Source organism: Dendrobates tinctorius, unplaced genomic scaffold, assembly GCF_039654945.1.
Source record: "Dendrobates tinctorius isolate UK_male_01 unplaced genomic scaffold, ASM3965494v1 ptg000111l, whole genome shotgun sequence".
Classification (NCBI taxonomy): Eukaryota; Metazoa; Chordata; class Amphibia; order Anura; family Dendrobatidae; genus Dendrobates; species Dendrobates tinctorius.
The window spans coordinates 33,505,001-33,527,238 of NW_027361779.1; the positions used below are offsets into that span (position 1 = coordinate 33,505,001).

Consider the following 22,238-nt stretch of genomic DNA (forward strand, 5'->3'; position numbering starts at 1 on the left):
TATACATGTTTATACATATATATATATCTGTGCGTATATGGATAGATAAATACTATAGTGTATGTATATTACATATCAATATGTGGATGAGTGTGTGTACAAGTTTTTGTGTATTAATGCGTCTATATATATCTATGTGCGTATATATTTATATAAAAATGTGTGTTTGTGTGTATGTATATATATATATATGTGTGTGTGTGTCTATGTATAGGTATATATATATATATGCACGTGTACCTCAGCTTAAGACATAATAATGCTTCAATTTACAATAATTACCGCATTTGCTGTTAGTCATTAGCCAATTATGTAAGAACAATATAAAGCAGAAGGGTCCGATATAACCGAGGCAGGCGGCCAGGCCTGAGCAGTGATACCCTGGGTTATACCGTGGTTTATGCCGTGGGTTATGCTGTGGGTTATAGCGTGGGTTATACCGTGGGTTATGCTGTGGGTTATGCTGTGGGTTATACCGTGGATTATGCTGTGGGGCTCTTAGCTCCCCTAGACACTCGTCATGTTCACGTTTCCGTGTAAGTGACGTTGGCCGCAGTTCACACTCAGTTGGCCGCAGTTCACACTCATACTTGCCCTGTGTGCGGATCGCACGGCGCCCCTTACAGCAGATGATGGCGCTATATCAGGCGCTGGACCTGCAGCAGATGGGGGGCAGGGGACAGTGTCCCGGGCTCAGTAGTGCGGCTCTGTGAGAGGACTGCGGATATTCTAGAGGGGGCTGCATGGCGTTAGGGGCTGACGGAATAGTGATTTTGTTCTTCTGGGAATTGGTCCCGGGGAATAGTGCCGCTGCCGCCATCTCCCCGGAGCCGCTTATTAGGACCGATCACTCGCTGTAGCCCTGTGCTCCGGCCATACAGAAGTGTGCAGTGTGTCCTATGTATCGCACAATATGGCTCTGGAGCCAGGCTCATTCCTGACCCCGGGGCCATTTTCTGCTTCACTTCCCCCAGTTTGTGTCACCACTATATAGAAGAGAGCTCTAGAAGCACCGGGCGGAGGGCTGAGGTCGCCTGGCTTCGGCCGCGATCGTTCTCTTCTCGCACTTTTCTTCTCGGTGTTGTTATTTGGCCCACTTGTTTTGGCCGTGTTATAAGTCATGTATTATGTTTTGTTCTTTAGGGGAATCGTTTAATTGTTTTTAATGAATTATGTAGCAATGTAGAATTTGTTATAAGGATGAAAAGTCCCGATCCGGGCTGTAATTGGGGATCGGGGTAGAAATGTGCAGTCACTGGTGATGATGGGGTTTCTGGGTATATGATGATGATGATGATGATGATGATGATGATGAGTGGTGCTGAGCTGACTCCAGTGTGTGGCCCCGCAGCACCCGGCGACGACGGCTATGGCGGAGTGAAGGCAACAGCTGGCACTTGTAGTACCCCCCTGACTTCTCCTGCCCCACTGGGAACATCTTCCTCTGCCGTTCGCGTGGATCTTCAGGGAGCAGAGCTATGGAAGCGCTTTCATGAGATCGGGACAGAAATGATCATCACCAAGGCCGGGAGGTGAGGAAGGTTCCGAAATGTCTGCCCCCCCCCCCCCCCCCCTTATATCACCGGTACCTACACTATGGACAGAGCAACATGTTCTGCTAGATAGATATGGATAGATATGAGATCGATAGATAGAGAGATATGGATATATAGATAGATATGGGATAGATAGATAATAGATAAATATGGGATAGATAGATATAGAGGTATAGATAGATAGATAATAGATAAATAATAGATAGATAGATATATATGGGATAGATAGATATAGAGGTATAGATAGATAGATAATAGATAGATATAGAGGTATAGATAGATAGATAATAGATAAATAATAGATAGATAGATATATATGGGATAGATAGATATAGAGGTATAGATAGATAGATAATAGATAGATATAGAGGTATAGATAGATAGATAATAGATAGATAGATAGATAGATATGGGATAGATAGATAATAGATAAATAATAGATAGATAGATATATATGGGATAGATAGATATAGAGGTATAGATAGATAGATAATAGATAGATAGATAGATATGGGATAGATAGATAATAGATAGATAGACTATTGCTGTGACTTTCTTGTTGAGGATGTTTGTGCCTTGAGATGAGCCAAGTTTGCAGTTCTCCTTCATGGAGCTGCTTCTGGAGGCCAGTGACCTCCTCCCACTGGACAGGGTTCTCTCATCTCACTCTGGATGTTTCCACCATGATGTGTTTGCTGGAGAAACACCACACACTGTAAATCACCTCTGCCATTACACAGTTTGCAGCCTTCACCAAAACCTGAACCCATAAATGCTCACACACACATTATGGGATATTCACCTGGAGCCGAGGAGAGGACTTTGCCTTGAAAACCTCAGTTCTGATCTCCAGCCAGTAATGAGAGAGTAACCCAGGATTACAGTGAAATATGTCTCTATCAGTCCAGGATCCAGGTTCATGGGAGGGTTTATATGAGTCCTCCAGCCAGGGCTCTCCATATATATCACTGAGGGACTGGGAGACCACCACAGGTGCCAGGGAATGTGCAGGAAAGAACCTGCACAAGTGGCTGCTATTTTATAATTATTTTATACAGTGAATATTTACACTAATGTCATCCCATATCCCATAGGTTGAAGTTGTAATAAATATATATATATATATATATATATATATATATATATATATATATATATAGAATATCTAAATCATTTATTTATTTTTAGAAATACATTACATATATATATATATATATATATATATATATATATATAAACCATATTTAGCATATTTTGGGGAACAGACTAAGCCCCAAAGCCGTTTTTTACTGAGTAACCCGCCTCATGTAACATTGTATGCTAATAAGACACATGGCTGCAATAAACATTTTGGTGTAGTATTGAATCCAATGATTTCTGTAGCTTGGCTGAGCCCACTAGGGAAGGCTGACATGGCTAGATTTCCCTATTAAAAGGAGGACAGCATGATGGGTTCCCAGCACCTAAACTGAAGCTTCCAGGATGATGAAGTGACTGCAGATGGGAGAGCTGGAGCAGCAGTGGAGAGCTGGAGCAGCAGCCTGTGCAGGGCTCATTAGAGCAGCTCCACGAATTGGGTCTTCTTCTAAAAAAGACACGGTTCAAAGACAGATGTACAAGAAAACTGGATATTATACAAGGAACTCAGCTTATTAAATATTGCACAAACATATCTGATGAAATCCATCTGCTCCAGGCTCCAGTATTTCCCTGTGTTGTACAATGCTCTGTTTATCCAGGGGAGCCTCAGCCAAACCTCTATGTTCTACAGGTGCACAGGGGGAAATATCTGGAGGACACTTTCTTGGCTGTCAGTGTGCTGTGCGGTGTCTGCCATACACTGGGGGCTCACACTGGACACTGTGTCCTCATAAATCCTCCACACACCTAGGAACACACTGGAATAGCCAGCAGCACCCTACACTCTCCTCTGGATTATCCTACACTAGATTCAGAAACAAGAGACATCCCATAAAGATTAGTTTTATTCAGATTATTCATTTATTCATTCATCATTAGTTGGCTTATTTCTGTATTCATTTCATTATTTTACATTTATTATTGCCATGTATTTATTTCATAGGCGGATGTTTCCAGCAATGAGGGTGAAGATTTCTGGGCTAGACCCTCATCAGCAATACTATATAGTCATGGACATAGTGCCAGTGGACAATAAGAGATATCGGTAATTATAAAGCTATTCTCAATGTGACAACTGTTAGATGGCCAAGTAGTCATACCATTGTGGCTGGGCTCTCACAGGGCTGATTTGTTGTAGGGATTCATTGATATATATATATATATATATAGGTGTGTCTGTATCTCAGGAGGACTTATTCGTTTTACTGTACATATATATATATCATATATAACACTGTGACTTAGCTCTCGGAGGGTCTTATTTGTTGTAGGATTTCATTGATTTAAATGATATATATATATATGTGTGATTGTATCTCAGGAGGACTTATTCGTTTTAATATATATATATATATATATATATACATAGATAGATAGATATATATATATAGATAGATATAGATATATACACACTGTGACTTCGCTCTCGGAGGGTCTTATTTGTTTCAGTAATTTCTATAACCTAAGTGTGCAATTATGAACGATTCTTCTTCTCTCTTGGCATAGTGTCAGATATTCACACTGCTGTCCTCTGAGTAGCTGCGTTTCTCTGGATGCGGCTCCTGGCTGAGCTCTCGTCTACAGATACGAGCGGTTCTCCAGCACGATCGTTGCAGCCTGAGCACATTGCTACACAATGTCCTTGTGCACACCGCACATTTCTTAGAGCCCCTGATTGGATCACATAGCGAACAGATCAGTCATTACTGCAGTGGCGTTTCCTGTAGACAGGAGGTTGCGGTTATTTGCGGTTATTGGAGGATCGGGTGCAGCGTGTGCGGCGGCAGAATGAATGAACCCTGCCGGATCTGAGGAGTCAGTGGGTCCCACGCGTGGGTATAATCTAGGTAGAGCAGGTAACGATATCCTCCGTGGAAATCCCTGCGGGAAGGAATGCCGCAGCTCCTCTTCTGATGTCCCTGTGTGTATGTTTTTTAGCTCATGTATAACGTTAATGATTTACTGATGTTTATTTTCCAGATAGATCCATACGGGATAGATAGATGGCTATATAATAAAGTGAGAGGTAGGGAGATGCATAAGGGATTGATGATAGATAAATAGATAAGTATGAGATAGATTATAGATATGGTAGATAAATATATTCAAAGATAAATAGACAGATGATACATAATAGATAGATATATAGACAGATAGAGGAAAAAATGAAGGCAGCACTCCATAGACTTAGATGAAAAAATGTGATTTATTTCAAACCTACATGGTGTGGCAACGTTTCGGCTCACACTGAACCTTTCTCAAGCCAGATAAATAGATAATATATAGATAGATGATAGATAGATATTATATACTGTAGATAGATTATGGATGTGATAGATAAATATATTAATAGATAGATTAATAGATAGATGGATAATGAGATAGACAGATGATAGATAGAGAAATAAATAGATAAATTATAGATATGATAGCTAGATAAATATATTAATAGATAGATATGAGATAGCTAGGCAGATACATAGATTAATAGATGGATAATTAGATAGGTAAATATTTGGATAAATAGACAGATAGATGAATAATTAGATAGATAGATAGATAAATAGATGGATAGACAGATAGATAAATAGTTTGATAAATAGACAGATAGATAGATGAATAATTAGATAGATAGATAAATAGATTGATAGATAGATGGATAGATAAATAGATGGATAGATAGACAGATAGATAGGTAAATAGTTGGATAAATAGACAGATAGATAGATGAATAATTAGATAGATAGATAGATAGATAGATGGATAGATAAATAGATGGATAGATAGACAGACAGATAGATAACTGATAGATGACAAGATAGGCAAATAAATAATAATTATGAAGTAAAGATGGATAGATTGAGGGAGAGGAAGAGACATAGTTATGAGGCAGATGTGTGATCATATAGACAGACTGATACAGTTAGGGATAGATATATATTATATAGATAGATAGGATGACTTGTTGTTAGATATTAGATATTTTGCTAGTAGAATCATTTTGCAGTGAGTAATATTTAGGCAATGTACATACAAGTATAAATGTTTGATGTCTCTCATCTTAGCACAATAGAGTGTTACTTTTTTCATGAAGATCTCAGAATGAATGCAATCACACAAGCTAAGCTACAATCTGTATATTATATTTTGTTCTTATTTCACTAAACAGAACCTTGTAGCATTTTTTGCCTATATATAACATTCCTGATGCAAAATGATATAGTAAAATATAGTTGCAGATCTCAGCCATTATGTAGCAGATCTGTCTTTGCCTTTTAATGCCTGGGAATAGGATCCTGTTATTTACTTGCTTTTTAAACATTTTCTGAGCTAAATCATACCCAGTGTACAAAAATATCAACATAAGAAAAATGTTCTATGTTTGGTCCCTCGTTTTTAATATGATTTGGAAATTGCACCTGAGCAAGTTCTATTAGTATTTATTAGTATGTAGCATGAGATCGCAGCTATTTATAATCAGACTTATTAGTATTTATTAGTATGTAGCATGAGATCACAGCTATTTATATTCAGACTTTAGTATTTATTAGTATGTAGCATGAGATCGCAGCTATTTATAATCAGACTTATTAGTATTTATTAGTATGTAGCATGAGATCGCAGCTATTCATAATCACAGACTTATTAGTATTTATTAGTATGTAGCATGAGATCACAGCTATTTATATTCAGACTTATTAGTATTTATTAGTATGTAGCATGAGATCGCAGCTATTTATAATCAGACTTATTAGTATTTATTAGTATGTAGCATGAGATCACAGCTATTTATATTCAGACTTATTAGTATTTACTAGTATGTAGCATGAGATCGCAGCTATTTATAATCAGACTTCTTAGTATTTATTAGTATGTAGCATGAGATTGCAGCTATTTATAATCAGACTTATTAGTATTTATTAGTATGTGGCATGAGATCGCAGCTATTTATAATCAGACTTATTAGTATTTATTAGTATGTAGCATGAGATCGCAGCTATTTATAATCAGACTTATTAGTATTTATTAGTATGTAGCATGAGATCACAGCTATTTATATTCAGACTTATTAGTATTTATTAGTATGTAGCATGAGATCGCAGCTATTTATAATCAGACTTATTAGTATTTATTAGTATGTAGCATGAGATCGCAGCTATTTATAATCAGACTTATTAGTATTTATTAGTATGTAGCATGAGGTCGCAGCTATTTATAATCGACTTATTAGTATTTATTAGTATATAGCATGAGATCGCAGCTATTTATAATCAGACTTATTAGTATTTATTAGTATGTAGCATGAGATCGCAGCTATTCATAATCAGACTTATTAGTATTTATTAGTATGTAGCATGAGATCGCAGCTATTTATAATCAGACTTGTTAGTATTTATTAGTATGTAGCATGAGATCGCAGCTATTTATAATCAGACTTATTAGTATTTATTAGTATGTAGCATGAGATCGCAGCTATTTATAAACAGACTTATTAGTATTTATTAGTATGTAGCATGAGATCGCAGCTATTCATAATCAGACTTATTCGTATTTATTAGTATGTAGCATGAGATCGCAGCTATTCATAATCAGACTTATTAGTATTTATTAGTATGTAGCATGAGATCGCAGGTATTTATAATCAGACTTATTAGTATTTATTAGTATGTAGCATGAGATCGCAGCTATTTATATTCAGACATTAGTATTTATTAGTATGTAGCATGAGATCGCAGCTATTTATAATCAGACTTATTAGTATTTATTAGTATGTAGCATGAGATCGCAGCTAGTCATAATCAGACTTATTAGTATTTATTAGTATGTAGCATGAGATCGCAGCTATTCATAATCAAACTTATTAGTATTTATTAGTATGTAGCATGAGATCGCAGCTATTTATAATCAGACTTATTAGTATTTATTAGTATGTAGCATGAGATCGCAGCTATTTATATTCAGACTTATTAGTATTTATTAGTATGTAGCTTGAGATCGCAGCTATTCATAATCAGACTTATTAGTATTTATTAGTATGTAGCATGAGATCCCAGCTATTCATAATCAGACTTATTAGTATTTATTAGTATGTAGCATGAGATCGCAGCTATTCATAATCAGACTTATTAGTATTTATTAGTATGTAGCATGAGATCGCAGCTATTCATAATCAGACTTATTAGTATTTATTAGTATGTAGCATGAGATCGCAGCTATTTATAATCAGACTTATTAGTATTTATTAGTATATAGCATGAGATCGCAGCTATTCATAATCAGACTTATTAGTATTTATTAGTATGTAGCATGAGATCGCAGCTATTCATAATCAGACTTATTAGTATTTATTGGTATGTAGCATGAGATCGCAGCTTTTCATAATCAGACTTATTAGTATTTATTAGTATGTAGCATGAGATCGCAGCTATTCATAATCAGACTTATTAGTATTTATTAGTATGTAGCATGAGATCGCAGCTGTTCATAATCAGACTTATTAGTATTAGTATGTAGCGTGAGATCGCAGCTATTCATAATCAGACTTATTAGTATTTATTAGTATGTAGCGTGAGATCGCAGCTATTCATAATCAGACTTATTAGTATTTATTAGTATGTAGCGTGAGATCACAGCTGTTCATAATAAGACTTATTAGTATTTATTAGTATGTAGCGTGAGATCGCAGCTATTCATAATCAGACTTATTAGTATTTATTAGTATGTAGCGTGAGATCGCAGCTATTTATAATCAGACTTATTAGTATTTATTAGTATGTAGCATGAGATCGCAGCTATTCATAATCACAGACTTATTAGTATTTATTAGTATGTAGCATGGGATCGCAGCTATTTATAATCAGACTTATTAGTATTTATTAGTATGTAGCATGAGATCGCAGTTATTTATAATCAGACTTATTAGTATTTATTAGTATGCAGCATGAGATCGCAGCTATTTATAATCAGACTTATTAGTATTTATTAGTATGTAGCATGAGATCACAGCTATTTATATTCAGACTTATTAGTATTTATTAGTATGTAGCTTGAGATCGCAGCTATTCATAATCAGACTTATTAGTATTTATTAGTATGTAGCATGAGATCGCAGCTATTCATAATCAGACTTATTAGTATTTATTAGTATGTAGCATGAGATCGCAGCTATTCATAATCAGACTTATTAGTATTTATTAGTATGTAGCGTGAGATCGCACCTATTCATAATCAGACTTATTAGTATTTATTAGTATGTAGCATGAGATCGCAGCTATTCATAATCACAGACTTATTAGTATTTATTAGTATGTAGCATGAGATCGCAGCTATTCATAATCAGACTTATTAGTATTTATTAGTATGTTGCATGAGATCGCAGCTATTTATAATCAAAGACTTAAATGCATAAAAAAGCAGAAAATACGTTAAGATTTCTCAGTCTTGAATCCATTTCTGTCAGGCCCCAGGCTGCGTTCACAGCAGCATTTTCTTTACACGTTTTGGTAAAAACCAGCACTTTCACAGATCCAATTCATTAATTTTTATGGGATTAAAACTGCATGCCAGTTTCCTTTGTTTCCTATCAGTTGTGCAATCTGCATTCCATTCACCTTAGGCATTTTACCCTTTGGTTCTTACTAGTAAATATTTTTTGATATAACATTATGAATCTATTGATGAATCTCATTAAGGCCGGGGTCAGACGAGTATTTGAAAGATTGTCTGATTTTCATCCATATTTTACGTTCGTGTGAAATCTGTGTGGCATCCATTTCTATACAATTTAAAATGTACATGATCAAATGCAGTTTACATGATAATGTATCCATAAAAATCGGATGCTATACAGATGATTTGTATGGGATCCAATATGTTTAATTCCCCCATAGACTTGAATGGGCGAGTCATATCTGAGATTCGGAAGAGAATAGTGTATGCTGTGATTTTTTTTCCATACGGACCCTCGGATCTCGTGAAAAAAATTGCTTTTTGAACAACCCTAATGATTTACATTGGTCAGTGTGTTGCTTGACTCTTTGGCTAGGGTCACACAACTTTATGTACTCCATCTGAGATCGGTCCAATTATGCTAATCGCACGCTCATCAGAGTTTGAAAAATAAAGAAAAATCCCCATCTCCTCCATTCTGTCAGTCCAAGATTGTCATTTGAGTGTGATCCCATTTTGTTCATGGACTTAGACTTGGCCAAGGGAAAAATCGGACATGTTCTTGACCTGAATGAATAACATTGGTCCGAGTGTGATCCGATGCTCTGACTAATCGCACTCAGGCCGAAACTATGGTCTGAGCGTTCCCCAAGGCTTAGGCTTAGAAGATGATTTTAGTTTTTTGACAGCAATTCTCAGATAAATTTTGCAACTAAAAACAATCCTGCAACTTGGCTTCGACTTGTCTTCAACATTGTAGAGCGACATTTTGTGTTTCAGACACGTTGTTGAAGTACATAGGTGGTGACAAATATTAGGTGTGACGTTGTGATGCGACACACAATCTTCATGTTAAGCAATACATGTGGTTTCTAGCCCTAGCCTAAAACTCCTTTCACATCTTGTTTTTGAAGAATATACAATGTGTCGTGGTAGAGCGCTCACTTCTAAGGGATGATGCCTTAGTTTGCTAGTGCACGTCGGTCTACTTGTGTCCGTATGTGACTAATTATTGCAGGATTTGCCTGTCATTTTTTCGGTCAGTGACTGGAGAAATAACAATAAAAAGAATTAAATTGTCATTTTTTTCAATAAATCTAGGACAATTGTTGAGCGAAAAAGTTTGAATTTGTGAAACTGTGTACATACCGGAAGACTGACGCAAAAATTACGCCAGTTTTACGAGAACTTCTGTGCATAACTTTTTATAGATTTGCAAAGATAACAAAATATTAACATAATTGTGGCCTTAGACTTCTTGCACATAATTATCAGATTGTGGCACAAGGGAGAGGAGGATCTTTTTCCAATGTTTAGAATTTTCCCCCTTTTTGATCCAAAAATATGTACCAGAGAGACTCCTTTAAGTTGCTGTCATTAAAGAGGTATTCCCATCTCCAAGATCCTATCCCAGTATGTAGTAGGTGTAATAGTAATAATAATATTATCAAATACCTCCAATTAGAACTGTAGTATAGTTTTTCTGATTCTTTAGGTCTTTTTCCTCAAGTGCAGGTATTGCAGGACCTTAGGTATCCATGGGTACGACCACTAGCAACTAGCTAACAAATTATCACTTTATCATTGGTCGTAACCATAGATGCCTAAGGTCCTGCAATGCCTAAAAATGAAGAAAGAGACATAGCAAATCAGAAAAACTATACTACATTTCTAATTGGAGGTATTTGCTAATATTATTATTACTACACCTACTACTTATTGGGATAGGATCTTGGAGATGGGAATACCCCTTAAGCTCATTATTCTGTGTAGAATAGTGTCATTGACTAAATTCAGTTTCTTACATATTTCTTCAGCTATGTTTACCACAGTTCCAAATGGATGGTTGCGGGCAATGCAGACTCTCCAGTTCCTCCACGGGTTTATATCCATCCAGATTCGCCAGCATCCGGAGAGACATGGATGAGACAAGTCATTAGTTTTGATAAGTTAAAGCTTACCAATAATGAGCTGGATGACCAAGGCCATGTGAGTATGAGCGCCAAGAAATGATTTTGTTGTTTCTCTGCTGCTTTACATGGAGAGATTTCTATGTATTTTATGATTATAGTCATGATGGACGATCCGTAGAGAGATATAGATAATGGTGGTTCCATGCCAATGAGCGCCATAAGGATAACTTCTCTACATTATACAAACAGTGCAACATTTAAACATTGATCATCGCTAACCAGTGCTCAGGATAAAATAAGTTTGTTTTCCATATTTGGTGAATTATTTATATTCTGCATTGTAAGAAATTACGAGATTCCATAAAAGAGTTTAGGAAAATATAACTATGTGTTTAAATGCTCTTTGGGCTTATTTTTATAACTGTGCAAATGAATCCAAGATGTATTTACTAAATTTGCCAACAAGAGAACTAATGTGTATCTGTTTATAATCTGGGACAACGCATTGTAATTTTATGCTGGCTCTTGAAATTATTATCTGTTTCTATAATGGGGACTATGTATAAGTGCAGCAACATTTATGGTGGCTAACATTGAGGCTGCGTGCTTTCTGATATGGGATTATATTGTGGTTGATTTCTGAATATTTATATATACCGTATGTAGATTTACATAAGAGCAGAAAACATGGAAGCGAAAAAAGTCCCATAGACTATCCAAGCTACAGACTCGACTTAATAGGTAAAATCAGAATCATAGATAAGAGCAGTTTGAAAGTTGCACTATATATATGTACGAGGTATATATATGTGCTTATGGCTGAGCACAACCACGGTCCATAGTCCAGGTCAGTGTTCTCTGTGGGCAAAAGCTGTGTGAATTTTCTGACCTAGGGTTTATCGGTGCAGCGTTTGATTTGCCGGCCTGGCATTGGGTCATATGCACGATGTGCAGTGCACAGTTGATGACGTGGAATTACGGCAAATCATAACACAAACACTGTTTTCTCGGAGGGTCAGGAAATTCACACAGCTCCTGTCCATGGCCAGAGAACACTGATTTGGACAGTGGTCCAGTGTTCCACAAAGTGGCTTGCTCATCTCTAACATATACAGTATCTATGTATCAACTATGAGAGACAGAATCTCAAAAAAACGTTTCTAATAATTGCGCCAACAGTTGTTGCCTTCTCACCAATCTGCTTGTCTATTGTTCTGTAGCCCATCCATGTTGAGGTCTACAATTTGGTCCCTGGTATCCTTAAACAGCTCTTTGGTCTTGGCCACAGTGGAGAGGTTGCAGTGTGATTAATTGAGTGTAAGGACAGGTGTCTTTTATACAGGTAACAAGTTCAGACAGGTGCAATTAATACAGGTAATGAGTGCAGAGTAGCAGGACTTCTTAAAGAAAAACTAACAGGTCTGTGAGAGCCAGAAACCTTGCTTGTTGGTAGGTGGTGAAATGCTTATTTCAAGCAATTAAATGCAATTCAGTTTTTTAAAATTCATTTGTAGAAATGAAGAGAGGAAATGATCCAGCTTGATTTAGCTTTTGCTAAAGAACTCAATGAATCTTCAAAACGTGTAGCTGCGTCTACACTCATGGGAATCTATTAATATTTTCTAATCCAATAAATTTTTGCAAGCTTGGAAGCTGGATCATTTTCTCTCTTCATTTCTACAAGTGGTTCTTTGCAGATCCGTGCCTCCTGGGACACTTAGCTGGGGTGAGCTGATTAATCCTTTTCTATTTAAAATTCATACATTTTGATTTTCTGGATCATATTTTTAGATTCTGCCTCTCACAGTTGAAGTGTACCTATGATAAAAATCATAGACTTCTCCATTCTTTGTGGGTGGGAAAACTTGAAAAATCGTCAGTGTATCAAATACTTATTTTCCTCACTGTACGTATACTGTATACAGAGTGGGTACTCCTTTACATTTTTCACTCTTTGTTTCGTTGCAGCCATTTGGTAAATTCAAAAAAGTTCATTTTTTTCTCATTAATGTACACTCTGCACCCCATCTTGACTGAAAAAATGAACAGAAATGTAGAAAGTTTTGCAAAATTTATTAAAAAAGAACAAATGAAATATCACATAGTCATAAGTAAGACCCTTTGCTCAGACACTCATATTTAAGTATAATGCTGTCCATTTCCTTGTGATCCTCCTTGAGATGGTTCTACTCCTTCATTGGAGTCAAGCTGTGTTTAACTAAACTTCTAGAACTTGATTTGTGAAGGCACACAACTGTCTATATAAGACCTCACAGCTCACAGTGCAAGTCAGACCAAATGAGAATCACGAGGTCAAAGGAACTGACCAATGAGTTCAGAGCCAGAATTGTGGAAGGCACACATCTGGCCAAGGCTACAAAAGAATTTCTGCACAGTGACCTCCATAATCCTTAAATGGAAGAAGTTTGGGACTACCAGAAGGCGTCCTAGACCTGGCCGTCCAGCCAAACTGAGCAATTGTGGGAGAATAGCTTTGGTGAGAGAGGTAAAGAAGAACCCCAAGATCACTGTGACTGAGCTCCACAGATGCAGTAGGGAGATGGGAGAAAGTTCCACAAAGTCAACTATCACTGCAGCCCTCCACCAGTCGGGCCTTTATGGCAGAGTGGCCCCACGAAAGCCTCTCCTCAGTGCCAGAAATATGAAAGCCCGCATAAAGTTTGCTAAAAAGCACATGAAGGACTCCCAGACTATGAGAAATAAAATTCTCTGGTCTTATGAGACAAAGATAGAATTTTTTGATGATAATTCTAAGCAGTATGTGTGGAGAAAACCAGGCACTGCTCATCACTTGCCCAATACAATTCCAACAGTGAAACATGGTGGTGGCAGCATCATGTTATGGGGGTGTTTTTCAGCTGCAGGGACAGGATGACTGGTTGCATTTGAAGAAAACATGAATGCGGCCAAGTACAGAGATATCCTGGATGAACACCTCTTCCACAGTGATCTGGCCCTCAGAGTTGGCCGAATGTTCACCTTTCAACAAGACAATGATCCCAAGCACACAGCTAAAATAACAAAGGAGTAGCTTCAGAACAACTCGGTGACGATTCTTGACTGGCTCAGCCAGAGCCCTGACCTAAACCCAATTGAGCATCTTTGAAGAGACCTGAAAATGGCTGTCCACCAACATTCATCATCCAACCTGACAGAACTGGAGAGAATCTGGAAGGAAGAATGGCAGAGGATCCCCAAATCCAAGTGTGAAAAACTTGTTGCATCATTCCCAAGAAGACTCATGGCTGTACTAGCTTAAAAGGGTGCTTCTACTCAATACTGAGCAAAGGGTCTGAATACTTATGACCATGTGATATTTCAGTTTTTCCTTTTAAATAAATTTGCAAAAATTTCTACATTTCTGTTTTTTTTTCAGTCAAGATGGGATACAGAGTGTACATTAATGAGAAAAAAAAGACCTTTTTTGAATTTACCAAATGGCTGCAATGAAACAATCAAAAATGTAAAGGGGTCTGATTGCTTTCTGTACCCACTGTATATAACAGCAATCCTAACAATGTGAAAAAAGTAAGGGACTTTTGATTAGCCCATTTTGCAACGTTTCGGTTCTATAACTGTTTCAATAGCAGAGAAAGGTTTTGTTATGTAACCGAAACATTGCCACATGGGCTAATGAAAAGTCCCTCACTTTTTTCACATTATTAAGAGTGCTGATTATTTTTCTACATACAGTATACTATATTGGACTTAAAGGGTAGATGTTCAAAAGAGCTCTGCAGCCATATTACAATATTTTTTGGTACTGCCTCGCTATATTTTTTCTAAATTGGAAATCCAAGTTGCAATGTGATTGTTTACTAAAAACAAATGGGGTCATTTTTTTAGTTGCTAAAGAAGGCTTATAGTGAATTTAATTGATTGTAACGGTTTTGGACATATTCTATTTAATATCAGATTTTGAGCAGACTTAGGCTACTTTCAGACTTGCGCTACCAGGCGCAGCGCTCGGCCACCGCTAAGCTCTGCGCCTGGCCACGCCCCCTCCGGTCAGCTCCTCCTATGGTCGCATGACGCTGCATTCGATCATTTTACCCTATATCTTGCGTTGGGTACGCTGGCTGTGCGCTGGTATGTTTTTGCCAGCGCATGTGCCCTTTTTGCACTGCGCCGAGCGCACAAAAATGCAACAAGGTGCGTTTGGTGCACATCGGCACAGCGCAAAAAGGGCACAAAAACATACCAGTGCATGGCCAGCGTACCCAACGCTAAATATAGGGTACACTGATCGCATGCAGCATCATGCGATCATAGGAGGAGTTGACCATAAGGGGCACGGCCGGGGCGGAGCTTAGCGGCGGCCAAGCGCTGCACATGGTAACGCAAGTCTGAAAGTAGCCTTACAAATGTTTTTTGCTGTATGCTTTTTTGAAAACAACTGTTCATAACACGCTGTAGCTGGCGTTCATAGCAGATGATCCTTTCTGCTAAACATAGTCTCCTAAGGAGACTATTGAAGCAGGTGAAAAGTAAGAAAAAGATGTTTTCAAAAATATAAAAAAAAGTCTAAATCACCCCCTTTTTACCCATTTAAAATACAACGATAAAAAAATACACATATCTGGTATTGCTACATTCAGAAACATCCGATCTATCAAAATATAAAAAGAATTAATCCGATCAGTAAACGGCGTAATGAAAAAAAAAATCAAAATGGCCAAATACTTTTTTTCAGCACCGCAACATCGCAAATGAAATGCAATAACAGGTGATCAATACATTGCATCTAAACCAAAATGGTATCAATAAAAACGTCATCTGGGTGCACAAAAACCAGCTCTCACCCGGCCCCAGGTCCTGAAAAATGGAGATGTTACAGGTCTTGGAAAATGGCGACTTTTTTTGCAAACTGGATTCTTTTTTCGCCACTTAAATAAAAAAGAACTTATACATGTTTGATATCTGTGAACTCGTAATGACCTGGAGAATCAAATCATAATGATAGTTCAGGTTTATCATTCAGTGAGCTTAATAAAAAAAGTGCCAAAAAACAATTGTGGAATTGCACTTTTTTGCAATGCTACTGCACTTGGATTTTTTCCCATTTTCCAGTGCATTATATGGTAAAACTAATGTTGTCGCTCAAAAGTACAACTAGTCTCACAAAGACAAGCCCTCAATTGGCCACATTGATGGAAAAATATAAAAGTTATGATTCTGGGAAGAGGGGGAACAAAAAACCAAAGGGCAAAAATGGAAAATTCCAAGGTGGTAAAGGGGTTATGGTCCTCCCCCTGTACTTGTTTGTGCAGCCTTCATTATAGACTACATGGTTTTATTGTTTTCAAAATGACTGCTGATGAAGGAGCCTATGACAAGAGCTTTCCATCAGCCTCTGCAGTGTTCTTCACTTGGTGGAGGCTGATGGACAGGTCGGATCACATGTCCTTCCATCAGCAGACTTTTTCAGTTCAGGAATTGGGTGCAGTGTTGGAGGATGGCTGCACTTACAAGAGCAGGAGGAGAACCTGTATTATTTATGTAAAGGTAAGTGACCCAAAATCATGTCCACAACAAATCTGTTAAAATAAAGTGTCAAACCCGTATAATTTATGTGGGGACCATACGTTTAAATCATAGATGTTAGTTGAAAAATCAGTTAAAGAGTTTCACTGGAATCCATGAGGTTCCAGTTCCAGTATGTTTATTTGCAGTATTATGCTGGGGAGCAAAAGACACTGTTCACCTATAGATTGCATGTTATATTACATGTAGGGCTCATGCTCAGCACCGTATTAAAAGACTGTACAAAAACTACAAGTTGTTCATCGCTATGTTCTAGCATCATTAGAAATCAGAGACACATATGGGCCGATTCATCAAGACTGGTGTAATGCAAGCTCATGTTACGCCAGTCTTGTTGGAGTTGAAAAAGCCAAATTCATTAAGAGTCCTATGTGCGCCTTGCCAGAAGCGCATTTCTGTATACAAAACACCAGCAAATTTGATGAGTTTGTTGGGCTGGTGCGGTTCCGCCACCAGCTTTTCCTCAGCTCTGTCCATCTTGACAGAGCTGATTCAAACTGGCATGAAAACCCCAAAAGTCACAATTTTTGAACAAATTTTCGTTACACAAACATGTTGCGATTTTTCAACACGTTTAGGCCACTTTTCTGGTGTAAAACCTTTGATGAATCAAGTTTTTCTTCAAGGGTTTAATATGTCTGTAATAAAATGTGTCCCAGAGAAATACCATATGACATAAACATTAGTCTACAGATGGCCGAAACTGCAGATTTTTCTGGGCCTGGCTGACCGCCTGATGTGTATAGGGCCTACCAACTCTCCCTTGGAATTTCAATAGTCAATGCTTTTGTTTTTAGGGGAGTTAAGATGTTGTCAAAGGTAAGCTAAGCACTTGTGTGTATTTCGGAGTAGATAGATATTACTGTTCAACCAACATTTAAGTCATGTGTATAGCCAATGTTAGACCTCTTTCACATGTCCATATAAGACATGTATGTGAAAAAATGTTCCTGGTGTTCATCAGTGTTTTCCATCAGTGTGTTATCCGTTTGTCCCTTTGTACCCTCAGTGTGGTGATCAATGTTTTTCCGGTATGGATAAAAAAAATTAACAAAGCTTCTCCTATACTTTGCAATGTTAAATACAGATAGGAATGATGCTGTTTTGTAACAAAGCAGCCATGTTTTTTGTTGTAATCAATCATTACAGTGTATCTGGGTCGGGTGTTTCAGTATTTCCAAAAATATCTCAAAAAACATATTGCACCTGATTCATTATTATATTTGCATTTGTTTTTGTTGAGTTTTTGGTGCTCTGTGCCTTTTTTTTTACTTTGTGCCATATTCATCATTCTTTTTAAAGTCACTTTTTTTTTTTTGCATTTGCCCGTTTTTCAGGACGCCTGAAATTTTGGGGCAAATTTTTACAATGTTAGCATGAAAAGAATCCAAGAAAAAGACAATAGTCTATTTACCCAGCAATTCCACCTGACAGGAGACCAAAAAAGAAAGGAAGCTAATGCATCTATACATTAAAATTAGTATATTTTATTATTTACTCAATATGAACCATTAAAAAATGTTTACTTTCATTAAAAAAAGGAAGAAATGACAAGGAAACTCCACATATCCAGGAGCAGTTGAGAAATGTATCAATACAAAATAAAAGGCATATGCATTAGTACATTATATGCAGAAGGAACATGTGAAGTCGATATATGCAGGCTATGGCATCCCAATCTACATTAGTCAATATTAATGATATTATATAAGGTTTTCATTTTCGAATGCCACAAATTACATATAAAAATAATGAGCCTAAGGTCAGGGTCACGCTTGCGAGAAACTCACATGAGTCTCGCATCTCAATACCCGGCACTGCCGCCGGCACTCGGACCGGAGCGTTCAGCTGCTTAGAAAGACTCCTGTGAGCTTCTCGCAAGTGTGACCCCGGCCTAAGATAGACAAGCAGATGGGACATAATCTGTAGTTAAAAAGACATATATCACTATGGTATCAAGTGATATTCAATAATCAGGACAGTTGAGAAAATGTGTTATAACACCTGCTGCTCAAAATGCAAAAGACATAAAGAATATACCACCCAAAGACAATGACTGGTCAGCATCCATACCAAAATATGACAATATAACAATATGAAGGTCAAATACCAACCTATCAAGTGGCAGTAATTAGTGAAGGGGGCTAGGCAGAGTGTCAAAGAAGATAGACAGACTTCAAACCACAAGTACAAAATGATCCCTCAAATACTCATCTACAGTTGTGGCCAAAAGTATTGACACCCCTGCAATTCTGTCAGATAATACTGAGTTTCTTCCTGAAAATGATTGCAACCACAAATTCTTTGGTATTATTATCTTCATTTAATTTGTCTTAAATGAAAAAACACAAAAAGAATTGTCCTAAAGCCAAATTGGATATAATTCCACACCAAACATAAAAAAGAGGGTGGACAAAAGTATTGGCACTGTTTGAAAAATCATGTGATGCTTCTCTAATTTGTGTAATTAACAGCACCTGTAACTTACCTGTGGCACCTAACAGATGTTGACCATAACTAAATCACACTTGCAGCCAGTTGACATGGATTAAAGTTGACTCAACCTCTGTCCTGTGTCCTTGTGTGTACCACATTGAGCATGGAGAAAAGAAAGAAGCCCAAAGAACTGTCTGAGGACTTGAGAAACCAAATTGTGAGGAAGCATGAGCAATCTCAAGGCTATAAGTCCATCTCCAAAGACCTGAATGTTCCTGTGTCTACCGTGCGCAGTGTCATTAAGAAGTTTAAAGCCCATGGCACTGTGGCTAACCTCCCTAGATGTGGACGGAAAATAAAAATTGACAAGAGATTTCAACGCAAGATTGTACGGATGTTGGATAAAGAACCTCAACTAACATCCAAACAAGTTCAAGCTGCCCTGCAGTCTGAGGGTACAACAGTGTCAACCCGTACTATCCGTCGGCGTCTGAATGAAAAGGGATTGTATGGTAGAAGACCCAGGAAGACCCCACTTCTTACCCCGAGACATAAAAAAGCCAGGCTGGAGTTTGCCAAAACTTACCTGAAAAAGCCTAAAACGTTTTGGAAGAATGTTCTCTGGTCAGATGAGACAAAAGTAGAGCTTTTTGGGTAAAGGCATCAACATAGAGTTTACAGGAGAAAAAGGACGCATTCAAAGAAAAGAACACGGTCCCTACAGTCAAACATGGCGGAGGTTCCCTGATGTTTTGGGGTTGCTTTGCTGCCTCTGGCACTGGACTGCATGACCGTGTGCATGGCATTATGAAGTCTGATGACTACCAGAAAATTTTGCAGCAAAATGTAGGGCCCAGTGTGAGAAAGCTGGGTCTCCCTCAGAGGTCATGGGTCTTCCAGCAGGACAATGACCCAAAACACACTTCAAAAAGCACTAGAAAATGGTTTGAGAGAAAGCACTGGAGACTTCTAAGGTGGCGAGCAATGAGTCCAGGCCAGAATCCCATAGAACACCTGTGAAGAGATCTAAAAATGGCAGTTTGGAGAAGGCACCCTTCTAATATCAGGGACCTGGAGCAATTTGCCAAAGAAGAATGGTCTAAAATTCCAGCAGAGCATTGTAAGAAACTCATTGATGGTTACCGGAAGCGGTTGGTCGCAGTTATTTTGGCTGAAGGTTGTGCAACCAAGTATTAGGCTGAGGGTGCTAATACTTTTGTCTGGCCCATTTTTGGAGTTTTGTGTGAAATGATCAATGTTTTGCTTTTTGCTTCATTCTCTTTTGTGTTTTTTCATTTAAGACAAATTAAATGAAGATAATAATACCAAAGAATTTGTGTTTGCAATCATTTTCAGGAAGAAACTGAGTATTATCTGACAGAATTGCAGGGGTGTCAATACTTTTGGCCACAACTGTATATGAGCTGGATAGGGGGGGAGGGCAGGCACAACTTTTTTGATAGAAGAACAAGTTAAAGACAAAAATAAAGAGCATTAACCACATGCATCTTTTTATGAATTTGGAGCAAAAATAATATCTGTAAATAACACAAGATATAAAAAGAAATAATTAAAAAAATGTTTAAGTGGGCCCATAGATTATTTAGAAGCAGTATAGTGACTACACAGTTACTGGAGAAGCAACTTGTAGTGGACAATAGTTTTCCTAGTAGCCAGGGTAAAATCTATGACAAGTCCAAGTGAGCATGCCAAGTTGAACACATAGTGAAATCAAGGAGTGTGTCTAGGCTTTCCATGTGTCTTCAATTTCCCGGAATTGTTTAGTTTCTTCCAATTAAATGTTTTCATTTCCATTTCTTATTAACGCTTATGCTAAAATCCCTTTCATCTGCCTAAATGTAATTACCTGGCATTTTATGCTTAAGTAATACCAAAGAAATGACACTAAAAAAGTCAATATCACATCCACCTTTACAGGAATATAGGTGTAAATATGTTATAAGTTGGGACTGCCATTCAGAGAACGCCTTAAGGCCACATTCACACATTAAGTATTTGGTCAGTATTTAACATCAGTATATGTAAGCCAAAACCAGGAGAAGAACAATCAGAGGAAAAGTATAATAAAAACACGTCACCACTTCTGTGTTTATCACCCACTCCTGGGGAGTGGCCTAACACTCAAATCTGTACATCAGTGTTTCCCTTTCGACTATACACAATTAAAATCCCTGTTTAATAGTCTTAGGCTTGGCTGTAAGATGTCCCACCATCAATAGAAATGTTAAAAATAATAATAGTTAATCTAAAAAAAATGGAATATCTAATAATATCTATCTAAACCAATACACACCAGCCATGCATACGGAATCTGACCTTGCAGTCAAGGAAGGGGAGGTCGTTGGTGAGGAGTTAAAGGACAGAAGGTTGATATTTCTTTGCACTCTTTTTATTGGGCAACTGTTTGTTTAATTATTCTTTCTTTATTTTTTGTTCTATTTATTAGCAATTATGTACTGTATAAGTAATAGGAAGGTGTTCTTAAGTCTGAAAGTTATCTTTTATGCAAAGGATAGGGAATAAGTTTCTGATCACTTGGGGTCTCCTATCGATCCTGAGAACCAGGGCTCTGTATGGAGTGGAGATTGATGATGTGAGCTGCCACTCCATTCACTGTTAATTTGCCACTTTCACATGCCAGTTGGTATTCCAGACAGTATTTTGCATCGCTATTTGTAAGCAAAAGTTAGAGATAAGCCAACAGACTATTCCATGACACTTTTTCCCTGTATCTAAATTCCACGCCTGCTTGTAACTTACTGATGTGAAATACTCACCGAGAGGCACAAGTAGAGGCCTAACACTTTCATCTGTAGGGACTGTGATAACATTTCTTGTAGTCTCTGCTTCTGCTAATGGTGGCCAATAGTTGGTCGGTATATTGTTATGTTCATAGAGGACTTATTAATGGAATTATCCTAGTTCTTTTTCCTACTGG

General features: G+C 37.5%; 1 protein-coding gene across 2 annotated transcripts in view; it reads left to right on the forward strand.

Annotated features, from left to right (window-relative positions):
* The window catches only part of TBX18 (T-box transcription factor 18), a 65,617-nt gene that overhangs the window by 2,129 nt on the left and 41,250 nt on the right, over window positions 1-22,238 (forward strand). For both annotated transcript variants that reach the window (XM_073589642.1, XM_073589641.1), the window contains exons 2-4: window positions 1,352-1,532; window positions 3,640-3,741; window positions 11,183-11,354. In XM_073589642.1, the coding sequence (XP_073445743.1) occupies window positions 1,352-1,532; window positions 3,640-3,741; window positions 11,183-11,354 (455 nt within the window). The remainder of the gene's footprint in view (window positions 1-1,351; window positions 1,533-3,639; window positions 3,742-11,182; window positions 11,355-22,238) is intronic.